General features: G+C 42.4%; 1 protein-coding gene across 1 annotated transcript; it reads right to left on the reverse strand.

The window, feature by feature from the left end:
* Positions 1-812: 812 nt before the first annotated feature.
* On the reverse strand, positions 813-12,203 carry PAOX (polyamine oxidase). Its single transcript, XM_078593104.1, has 8 exons — positions 11,947-12,203; positions 7,143-7,462; positions 6,390-6,565; positions 5,656-5,855; positions 4,082-4,337; positions 3,683-3,795; positions 3,415-3,575; positions 813-2,620 (listed from the first exon to the last, which is right to left on the reverse strand). Exons 1-8 carry the CDS (start codon positions 12,101-12,103, stop codon positions 2,468-2,470), a joined length of 1,536 nt encoding a protein of 511 aa, XP_078449230.1. The 5' UTR covers positions 12,104-12,203; the 3' UTR covers positions 813-2,467.
* Positions 12,204-12,588: the final 385 nt, after the last annotated feature.

Here is a 12,588-nt window from a genome sequence, read left to right on the forward strand (position 1 = left end):
ATCACACACTCCCTGCCGATCGACTGTGCTGCATCTATTTATACTGTTGGCTGGACAGAGACCACGGGGCATTGAAGAATCCCGCCCATTGTCTCAACTGCCAGGCCGGGAGATCTGACCAGCAAGCTCTGGATTGCAAATCCAGATTGCAAGCCGTTACACCAGGGCAGCATCCCAAGGCTCATAAATATTGGAGTAAAATGTACCTGTTGTGTAAGTTATCTTTTTCTATGATGACATTTTAATAGTTTTTTAATCCAGATTATCCAAATTAACAATGTGTTGTTTCATTTGACAGGTTAATATTAACCTTTTTTATTTTAATAACCTGTTGTGTAATGTGACATTTTTTATGCTGCCTTTTTCATTAAATAACTATTTTATTTGTTCAGATTAGGCATATTTTATGCTGTTGTTTTGCTTTAAAATGAACAAAAATGCAGTGTATTAAACATTTTACGTGAAAATTATTGCGCATTATCGTGCTTCGCGACTGAATTGTGACCACTCTGCTTCTGCTTGACAGCAGCAGAGAGAAATAACAATGCGTGATGTTTGAAAATAATACTCATTTCAAACAAATTTAATTAAGGCAAAGCGGTGTTTCAACCTGGTTAAAAGTATTAATTGGAAGCAAAATACGTGTTGGTAATTTCGTGAAGAATAATTGCTGCTTGATTTAATTTTCTCAGGGTATAAAAGTTTTCTCAGGGTATAAGGAAATGCTGAAAACATCATAAGGATTTTAGCATGCATGTGGTCTAACATGTGCTTATTTTAAGGATGTGACAAAAAATACGTTTCATTAAACATTTTGTTGGAGACTTTTTAATCATAAAATGCCAGAAACAACACAATCATCAGAACTTTACACACTCGTTGAAATCAAAAATTGTAATCAGTAATTTGACGATATGCATCAGATTAATGATTTCCTTAATTTTCTTTGTCAAGTGTCAATGTTTTACAACGAATTTCTCAACGGGCTATGCACCAATTTTAATGTTTTTTGTTTATTTGGCACATGTCTGATGCTTGTTATAACATTCCTTTTTTTCTAAAAGTGCCAACTCCTGCACTCGCTGCTCACCTCTACTGTTTTACTTTGATCAGTGTCAATAATCGTCCTAGCTATACCTACTGTACTGGGTTATTTTCACGTTGTGCCCTCCCAATAGTTACAGTATTTTCTTCTCGTGAATAAGTTTTGATCCACTCAAATATCTTGAACCCAACTTAGCAGCCTTCTGCATTGGATTCTTCCATAATTTCCTGTAAATCATACCCATTCGTTGTTAGAATGATGACGATTGAGCAGCCTTTATTCTTGGGCATCTGAAAGCGCTTTATGCCATATCTCATTTCACACATTTAAAAGGGCACCCTTAGTGGCATTAAGGACATTAGATAAGAGCGATAAAATCAGCTAATGTGCAGATGCTGGAAGGACTGTTACATTTGTAGCGGCTAACTCGGAGACTGTAAGAGTTGGAGGCACTTCCTTATTAACAAGCACCATCGGAGTTAACACTTTATAATTCGTCCGTCTATTGTCGGCGACGTTACTCAGACAGTTGGTAGGCTGCCTGACTGGTGACGCCCCGAGTTGGTGAAGATGGAGACGATGACGAGAAGAACGGTGACGAAGACTTCAGCAGCACCACGGGGATCCCACTCCACACTACAGCTCCGAGGTCCCCTACAGGGGCCCTTCTTTTACTCTCAGCGAGGCCGGGCTCCGCCCCTGGCCACGCCCCCTTTCTAGAACCTACCAGCGAGTTCTTGGTGCGCCCCTTCTGTGACCTTTCCCCTAGATCCCCCTCTGGTGTGTCACGTGGCCTGCTGACGTCAGGCCTGCCGTAAGCCGCAGATCCCCTTCTCTGCTAGCAGCCAGCGCTATGCTGCTACGCCATTATTCTATGCCACGACACAATGATCGCGGGAGATGGCGGCAGGTATGGGAGGCGTTCATCCAGCAGTGGATTGACATGACATAGGCAATGTGTAACATGAAGCCCATAGTGTACTACAGTCTTTTGTTTACCTATATTATGCATTTATTTGCCATGGGAAACTGAATCCATATGGGTATATGCATGCAATAATATTTGCGTATTCAATCCGTGTTTATTTCAACATTTCCATTGCTTGCTTGCAAATGACAACGGAGGCAATGGAGAGTTTTAATCACACTATAGTTTCTACTATTTCAATTACTATTTCAATCTCTCAAAAAATTGTGGAAAGATTTTGTAGAATATCCTTTTTACAAAAATCGAAAACACTTCGAGATAAGCATTTTAGTTTTCACCCTCACTGCATAGGTTTCCACATCTATGCTGTACAGCACTCCGATGCGTTTTCGGATAATGCCAAACAACGCACGGCACAACCCGAAAATGCACAACATTTGTTTACGCTGCCTGGGGTATTAATATTTCAGCGTAAAACCTTCGCGTAGGAAATCTCACAGTTTCGAATTCGACAAGTGCCTGCTGTTGCTGGTGCTGTAGTGTTTGATTAGTCGATCAGCTTCTCGCCAGCCGCTCTCCAGGGCACCATGCGTGGTGGAGTAAAACTGCCGATGCGTTGCTTCCCCAGCGAACATCACCTGCAGCGGCTGCAGAGACGTAGAAGAAAGCAGATAAGTGTCCTACATTCATTGTGCACAAAACGCGTTGCTTTGTCGTTACGAAAGCTCGGTGAAACAGAAGCACGGTAAATGAACGATCTATGGTGGTAAAAGGAAAAATAAAAAAGGAGTAAAAAATGCAAGTGTTACTATTTGTTTTATCTTTTTCCACAATTATCTTATGCTGTATGACTGGTGAAAAAAAGCTAAATATCTCAAAACACCAACTATGCACATATCAACATGTGAAAAACTTGATGGTTAATCGTCTTACAATGACCAAATTCAGTGTCAAGCATAGTGAAGGTTTCAATTTTCACATGTTTTGTATGTTGATTTTGCTGCCTTTTTGCCAGATAAGCATGACTATTTTAAAACAATATTTGTATGATAATATAATGCTCTTCATTTTATCCATTAGGAAAGTCTCACAAAGTCTCAAGATTATTTTCTCAGGAGGGTCATGCATTGGAATATTTCAACAATCCCATCAATTAGTGTTTGGTTTGTGACAGCAGGAAAACCCATGCATGAGGGAGTGAGACTCAAAGCTCCACATTTATTCAAGAAACATGCTGTTATGCCATTTCTGAGCCACCTCTCACAGCTCAGAACACATAGGCAGTCTCCCACCAAAGCACTAGCCAGGCCTCCCAACCCAGCTTAGCTTTCAAGCCCTGCTGAGATCGAATGCATTGAGAGTGATTTGGTGCTATTTCAAAGCCAAATCCCTGAACTGTAATGTGCGGTAAGGCTTCTGAATTAAAGAACACGTGCTATACCTGTACACCACGCTGCTGACTGGAGGGCAGAGGTTGCGACAGGTTGTCAATGTCGTCACCGGAGGAACCAAGTGCTGTGTAGGTGTAGGAGCCCAGTGTGTAAGGGTGACTGTTCCATCTTGAAATCAGCATCCTCTTGGGAGCTGGGATATTGGGATTGCCTGTCGGTGAATAACCAAAGGGGTCATATATCGTGTCAACTTTATACGTCACATCGGAGCTCGTCCATGGAAACATTTCAGATGGTGCGATTGTAAACGTCAGTCACCTGTGAAGTTCCTCAGCAATTCAAGCATCCTCTGCCTCACTTCAGATTCCGTTAGGGTTTCCATGAACTCTGACTCCTTGCCAGCAATCCATCCACACAGAACGTGACCAAACCTATAAAAAGAGAAGCAATTTTGGCATCACGGTGCCATCAGAGTAGCACATGCTGAAAAAAACCCAGTTTTTAATGTCACGAGGTAGTTGGGTTGCGAAAGGAAGACAAGAAAAGGTTTATGAGCTGGAGCTAAAGAAGATAGCCATCTGTTGCAAGGAGTAAAATACCTGCCCAGGGAAACACGTCTAATTAAGTGAACTTCACAAATTGAAACGTGCCACATTTAGAAGACTGCATAAACAGCTGTCATGAAACAATTTCAATCGCCTCTGAATGGGCACCGACCTCTCAGGCGGATGCAGAACTTGAATGCCAAATATCTTGCGCTGCCACTCGGCCCGAAAGGCTTCCTTCCTCTTCTTGAAAGGCGACTCATCTGGCCACACCAGCTCAATCAACTTGCAGCTGGGATTCCAGAAGGGCTTCTCGAATTCCATGAAGATCTTATTGTTGGTACAAAAGCCAAGTTTCTGAACAGCTCTGACTTTCTCAGCAGGAAGTTGCGGTTTGAAGAGCATGGTGTGGTGTTTCTTTAGGTAGCCTGCAATAGAAAAACAAGAATTGCAACTGTTGACTTAAAACATCGATTATTGCTTTGACTAATTTAATGAAAGCGAATCATATAATCTGCATGTCGTTTGCTTTAAATATTTAACTGCACACAACGTTCAAAGTGTGTTTTACGTGCCTTGAGTCGGGGTGAAATTAGCTCGTGTGCAGGTGATAGGTGGACTGTTGCATCACAGTAGCACAAGAAATGGTGGTGGTTTAGGTAGCTTTTTATACAGCAGTGGATTGACCTTGGCTGCTGCTGATGAAGCTAGGGTGGTGAGCCATTTCCCACATTCTAGAGAACTAATTCCTGGTACCCACCATTTTAAAATGAATGCCAATTAATCGTTTAAATGTTTTTATTTACCCGATTTAATCAATCGTACCAACACGAGGAAATTGTTCATTTAGATAGCGTGTGTGGTTTTATTACAAGTGTAGCGACATAAATGAGCCGTTCTATGGCCCCAGTGGGTGTACTACACCTAGAGGCTCACTAAAGAGCAGGTTCCGGATGTCACGGAGGTTGGGTCAGGACATGACAGTCTGCGTGACCCGCGAGAGCACGTGACCGGACGAGGGGGCACGGGGACCTCCAGAAGGGGGTGAGCGGGCCACGTGATTTTGACCCAGAGCCTCCGCAAAGTCCCGAGAGGGAGCGGGGCTGTTCGACCCGGGAATGAAGCCGCCTTCTTCGATCCTCGCTCTTCGGTCTCCGCACACGACGACCAGACGGCGTGTCGGCTGTTCTGGTTCAACCATATAGTGATTCCGTTCAAGTGGTTAGGTGGTTAGGAACGGTGGCTACCACCTTACGTAGTACATAGTTGCCCGGAATGTACATAGTTAACCTTGGAACGTTGAGTAGTTCTTGGTTGTGTTAATGGTTCAAGTTGTGTCAGTAAATAAAAGTGTTGCCTCCAAGACTTGGTGTGTGCCTGGTTAGAACCCACTACGCAAGTATGTGAAAAATGTGGATCCATGTAATTGGGTATGTTTAAGCTAGTGTCTTTTTAACTCAAAAGTTGCATTGCATTTTATTCAAGCCGACATATCTGATTTTCTAAATAATTGACTACTCTTATCGGTTCGATAAATCGACAAATAGGATCACGTGAAAATAGTTGGGGGAAAAAAATACTCACGCTCGCCGTGGCTTGGAGGGGGTTTCCTGCCTTCGGGAGGCAGGATGTGGCGTGGCGCGAATTTTAAAGACATAATAAATTAAATTAAGTCGATCAGTGGACTTAATCGATTAATTGTCGCAGCTCTACAATGTACAGGTGACATTTTCTTGTGTCAATTACCTAGAGGTATGGTGACTAGTACGTGATCGGCGTATAGCTTGTCTCCCCCCTCGCACTCTACGCAGACCGAGTGATGTCTTGTATTCCCGTCCGTCTTCTGGGGCTCCAGTTGCCAGTGAATGCAGACCACAGGTGTATTTAACATGATGCATCCCAGAGGCACCATGTTCATCATTTTGTCTGTCAGTGACTGGTAACCCCTGCCAATAATGACCACAATGCAAATTAGGATCATCACCATAACTACCCACGTAATAAAGCAAGACCTCATGAAAATAATACATTTGTTTAGCAATAAATGTGTGCAAATAATTGGTGGCAATAATTGACTGAAATTTTGAAATTTCTTACACGTTTCCTCATAAGTTATATTTCTGATGTTGCTTACTTTGAGATTTAGGAGTATCAGTGGCATATACCGTTATATGAACTCTGCGACTCGAGTTTTATTTCCGGCCACAGCTCTGTGGCGAGTGGATCTGAAACCAACTTGGACCCTTCACAACTGACATGGTGTGGGTAGGGCTTCATCCGGTAATGGATTAAAAAAATGTCTACGTATTATTTTCAAGATATATTAATCAGCAATTCTGTTATGTCCCCTCCTCCACCAAACCACACTGACCTACTAACCAGCGTAAAGCATGGTCATACAACCCCCAGCACCGACAGACTGGGTAGGCCAACTTAAAATTAATACAAGCAATATTGAATTACACATGCAATGAAATAACCTTGGCAATGTGCAGTCAAGGCCTGGGAGGACATGGTACTCTCCGAACGCCCGCAGGTCCACGTCGTCCATGCTGTGCGAACCCGTGATGCCGCACTCCAACTTTAGCTTCTCGCTCATCACTGCCAACTTGATGGCTCGCTCCTCTGGCGGTTCGTTCTTCAATGCTTCAACGAGCTGCAACGTAACAAACACATACAAATGTTGTAGTAGGTTTTTACCCTTTTAAACTGGTACAAAACTGACACCTTTAAAAACCTACTACTATATTTTGCCACTGGTAAAAGAGATCTCATAGAGTACATACAAATGTTGTTCAAGGTGATCCAACAGGTACTGACATTTTTTAAGTAAACAAAGTGAGATAAACACTTATTTCGAAGCACTTGTCTAGAGAATAATGTTTAATGGAAAGTGAGCTTGGTCAGGACATAACATCAATATAGGACATGCTAATTTAAAGTGTTTCTACAGCCATTTCCAATATTTCACAGACTTTATAAAATGCACTATTTCCTTGACCTCTTTGCCAAAATAGTAGCCTTAACTGTGAATAATCATAATGGTGTAGGGAGGCCCTCATTCAGTAGTGGATACAAAAATGGCTTATGATAGAATGCATTAAAGTGAGTGAGCAGAAAAATGTTTTATTGAAAAATACATTACTGTGTGTGCATGCCTAGGCCCACTTTTGATATTACAACTCTCAAAATGCGTTTGTGTCATTCACATATATATGTGGTATATACCCTACCTCTGCTTTTACAAAACCCCCTATGCTTTTAATGCCTTTGGGGAGAGGCTCTCCGCTCTGGAAGAAAGCCTTGCTGCGTTGCAGGATTTCAGCGTAAAGGGATTCGCAGCTCTCAATCATCTTCTCATCAAGTTGCTGACCCCCTGGAAAGCGAAACTCGCTCTCGCCAGGTGGAAGCCTTCCCTCAACCACCACGAGCTGATTCTCTTCCAGCAGGGCATTCTGGTCCAGAAGTCCATGGTTCTTGGCCACACGGAATACAGCATTTTCCATGCAGGGACCATGAATCCAGTTTGCACCGATCTCAAAAATGCCTTTGCCTGCACATGCAAATAACAACGAGCTGTTAGTATTCAACACTACTTGTTTGTACACCACTGGTACATATCACATCCAAGTGATAATATGGGCATAACCTGGACTTTGATCATTTTCTGTTAAACTGGCAAACACTAGAAGTATGTTTAGCAAATGTGCTGAAGGTATGGTTTTGCAAGTTCAGGCCTTTTTTCCATCCATTTCTGGATGATGGCATCTCCATTTCATGTGGATCATGGGAGTTATTTGACCATACTTCACCACACTGGTATTTGTGTTGATGCAGATGGGAATCATTGAAGTTCCACTGAGGTATAGTACAACAATAAATTGGTCTGTACTGTCCTCTTCTGCACACTAAGTAGCTCAGCAGCCTATAGCATCTGTAAGGCATGGTCGTCTCTTGTCGAAGTACTAGGTTCAACCTTACTTAACTTACGAGATCTGATGAAATTGGGTGCATTCCAGGCGATTTGGTCTGAGGCATGGTCATATAGTATTTGTTGAATGTCCTTAATATATCAAATTGAACTGTGCCAAAGACAAACCAAGACCTTCATGGATGCACTGTATTCTCAAAAACCCTGTTGTGCCTGTGCGTGTTAATATTCCGCTTTGGAAATGGCAACACATGCAGGTTTGTGAAACAGATGCTCAGATGTCAAGCAATTATTTTAATTAGTAAATGTTTTACTCAGCCTCATCTATCTTTACTGGGATTCTTGTAGACATATTTGGCTGCATGTTGTAACTTACAAACAACCAACAGTTCACCCACTGCATCACAAGATGCAATTAAAAAATGTTATCTGCAACCAATGTGTTGTCAGACCTGGGGAACTGCTCCTAACCTTTGGTGAGAGATTAGATTATTGATGCACTAAATCAGTGAACTTGGTACACAAGTGCAAGAGGACATTTCAATGCATTTGAACTGGCATACAGCCAACTACATTTCACACTACGTGACTTTACCGAAAGAACCAAAGAGTATGGATTCCTGCAGTCACGAAAACTTCAAATCAAGACAGAAAACTCTACCTTATTTAAAAATCTACTTGGATTTGATTTTAAAGTACAGTATTTGCATTCGTGTATGCTGATTTAGATCATTTCAGGAAATAACTTTCAATGTCTGTAAACTCAATTTATATTCAAACACCATCGGTACTGTTTGTACGGTACATTATGATCAACCTTGAAAAGATGGAGTTGAATGCATTGGTGCACATTGCATTTGAATTTATAAGCATACATTAGCTACTCTGTTAACACAGTCCAATACGTCCAAACAGAGAAAATGAGAATAAAAAAACAGGGCACACAAAATACCAACGTCTAAAGAGATACTACACCTGGGGTCTAAGGCAGGAAAGAGGTTAACCCCAGGCCAATACTGGGCCTGGAACAGAGGGAAGAGATGGATGAACATTACCGTGTACGTAATTGATATTTGACCTTAATCATTATAATTTAGACTTTTGTATGAAAGCTTCCTCACACTTGTGTGTGCACACAAGGAGTGCAGTATTGGACCCATGATTTAGAATTCCAAGTGCACATTACTGAACATGTACAGATCGCTTCCTGATTATTCACATTCATTAAATCAGTTTGGTAAATGCACGGCCACTTTGTCAATCCGCTGGTCACTTAGTGTTGGTGAAGGCGAAGTTCATAGATGCGTGCAGTATATATGAATGTCGTAGTACTGTACATTGTATATACTATAGTGGATTTTACTGGTAGGAACCTTCGTGTTACACCAGCCCACATGGGATTATTGTGTCCGTCCGTCGTACAGGGAGGGGCTGGGTGGGGAGGGGAGGGTGGGGAGGGGCTGGGTGGGGAGGGGCTGGGTGGGGAGGGGAGGGTGGGGAGGGGCTGGGTGGGGAGGGTGGGGCTGGGTGGGGGGTGGGAGGGGTGGGGCTGGGTGGGGAGGGGCTGGTCACCCCGTGGTGCCCTTATAAAGCTCAACGTTTAACCTACTCACGTCGGCTTGTGCCCGCCCTCACAGTCGGGCATATTTGCGGAATACACCACGCCGCCGTTGACCCTGGCCATTGACCGAGCAACCCAACGTTCCTACCAGCTCCCTCCGCAGGAATGTGTTGCTGCATTATTCTCTGCTGTGTTGTCCAGCAGCCTAAAACAACTTGTCACCCATGGTGGACATTCATCCAAGCAATTATACTTGCTCAAACCTGCTTAGCTTTAAAGATTTGGCAGTATCTTTATATTATGCCGATATCAAAAACAAACATAAATGTATATTTCTTTCCATAGGCTCAGTGCAATGTCATAGTTATTTTCCCCATCTAATGAGTAACACTTTACGAATTAATTGCACTGATTAAAAATATCTTAAGATAAATTGTTCAATCAATCACTAAAATGTCATCATATAACGTCCATACACACAAAACAATTGATAAAAATATCGGACATCATTACTTGTATCTAATACTTTTACAATAAATGTACGTGTACAGGTACTATATAAACGTTTATCCCACAGTATGTGTAGATAAATTAATGGCAATGTTAATTTTGTGGTCAGTCTTGATGAAAGTTTGTGATTGACAGCGTGACAAATGTAACGTATGCTCTATCAAGCTTGGGGATATATACAAAAGTCAATCCAACTGCTTTCAGAACAACTCATTTTAAAACATTGTATAAAATGATATAATGCATTGTCCATACACGGTAACAAAAACAACTTATGAACGTATTCTTGGTTCTTTCGGTAAAGTCACGTAGAAGGTAAACAATAAAATAAAAAGAATAAAAAACAATAAAATAAAAAAATAAAACAATAAAATTCTTACGTTTCAACTGCAACACAAGAAATCATCATCATGTGTGAAAAACACAGCCATAATTATTTTTCACACCCGATGACGATTGCTTGTGTTGCAGTCGAAACGTCGTGAGAATGTTGTTTTATATTTTTATTATTTTATTATTTCCCTTCTACGTGACTTTACCGAAAGAACCAAGAATATTAATCCCTGCAGTCACGAAAGCTTTAAATAAAAATGTAACTCATGAACGCATAACACACAACACTTTAACGTAACATTCTTCGAATTTTGAGACGTATTCTCCAGACAATAAGGCGCATCCACCCCCCCCCCCTGTATTTTTAATCCAAAGTCGGGTGCGGTGCGTCTTATAATCCGGTGTGTGGCGAGGACAAATTTGCAAAAACTTCTGTAACTTCGGGGCAACAGAATTGGAGGGGGGTGGGTGGGCAGGTGGGTCAGACGCTAGCAAGCTAGCACGAGACCACAGCTTTATTTCCCCAAGGGTGGCACAGTCGGGTTTTTTACAATCGGGATTAATTGTCTTTTTATATTAAACCCGATCATCTGAGATTGGAAGAAATCCGGTTTAATTTGTTCTAATTGCGAGTTAGAATTACTGCACCGCAGTACCTCCCATCAATTAACGCCTCCACTTAAGCATGTTTTTCCCCCTTAATGCACATTTGACCGATTTTTTTAAACCATTACAATACTGGTCCTATAAGTAACGGCGGCGAAATATTGACTACCTCTCGATTTAAAGCTTTCGTGACTGCAAGGATTCTTACTCTTAGGTTTTTTTCGGTAAAGTCACGAAGGAAAATAAAATTAAAATGATGCATTTTCATTTATTATTATTTTATTATTTTAAATAATAAAAAAAGAATACATTATTTCTTTTAATTTATTATTCTTTTATTATTTTTAATAATAAGCTAATAATACATTATTTACTTTCGTTTATTATAATTTTTTATAATAAACTAATATAATTCATTTTCATTTATTATATTATTCTTTTTAATTATAAAATAATACATGATTTATTTTCATTCATTACTATTTTATTATTTTTTACCTACGTGACTTTACCGAACAAAAACCTAAGAGTATTGACTACCTCGCCTGGTATACAGGTGGTCGTGGGTTTAATGCCGACCCTGGTGCCTGCTGCTGTATATTTGGGAGTTTGCGTGTCTCTCTCTCCCCGTGGTCGCGTGGATTTTTCTCCAGGTCCTCTCGGTTTGTTTCTCCCCCCTCCCGCCTCCACATTGAGACACATCATCAGAGTATTTAGCCGCTTGTTATACATATCCACACACGATAAGCCACTTCGTTAAAGCTGTCATTGTATGACCAGGTCGCTTCTGCAAAAAAAAACCTATACAGTACTGTAAACTCTGTGGGTCTTACCTGGTGTAAAAAATGTTTTAAATAAAAGTTTCGTTGAATTTGTAGTTTAAAATAGATGACCAATGATCCGCGGGTCAACAGGGCATTATGCTGTCTTCTTCCTGGTTCAGCAGTTCAACTGCTCGATTATTGTTTCCACCTGAAGACGTCGTGATATATTGTTTATTTTATTTTTCTACCTATGTGACTTTACCGAAAGAATATATACATCATGCGTGTGAGTGTGTGTGGGGGGTGGGGTGTGCACGTGAACGAACTGTTACCAAAGTTGGTGCTGTGAATGCGACCTCCAGCACGACCCGTGGCCTCAACGATGATGAGGTCCGTGAAGCCGAATCTCAGCAACTTCTCGGCCGCGGCGATGCCGGCGATGCCGCAGCCGACGATGACGACCTTTGCGTTTCTTCTCGCCGCTGCCATAATCGTCGGACTTGTCAAGTTGGCGAACACTTGACGCGCAGCACAATTTGACGAAGTCGCCGCTACTGCGTCACCAAGTTGCGGTGGTAGTGGGAGGAGTGACACGAGAAAGTGACCCGCCCACCCCCACAGACTCCGCCCACCCCACCAGACTCCGCCCACCCCACCAGACTCCGCCCACCCCCCTCCGACTCCGCCCCCCCCCGACTCCGCCCACCCCGTCAGACTCCGCCCACCCCACCCGACTCCGCCCACCTCCGCCCGACTCCGCCCACCCCCGCCCGACTCCGCCCACCCCGTCAGACTCCGCCCACCCCACCCGACTCCGCCCACCCCCGCCCGACTCCGCCCACCCCCGCCCGACTCCGCCCACTGGCGTTACAACTTTCACCGGTAGACAGACCTGTTCTTCACCTGAGTACGGCTGCTTGCGTTGTGGCCGAAACGTCGTGAGAATTATTTTATTATGTTTTATTTTTATTATT

The sequence above is a fragment of the Lampetra planeri genome, chromosome 4 (assembly GCF_965212315.1).
Source record: "Lampetra planeri chromosome 4, kcLamPlan1.2.h2, whole genome shotgun sequence".
NCBI lineage: Eukaryota > Metazoa > Chordata > Hyperoartia > Petromyzontiformes > Petromyzontidae > Lampetra > Lampetra planeri.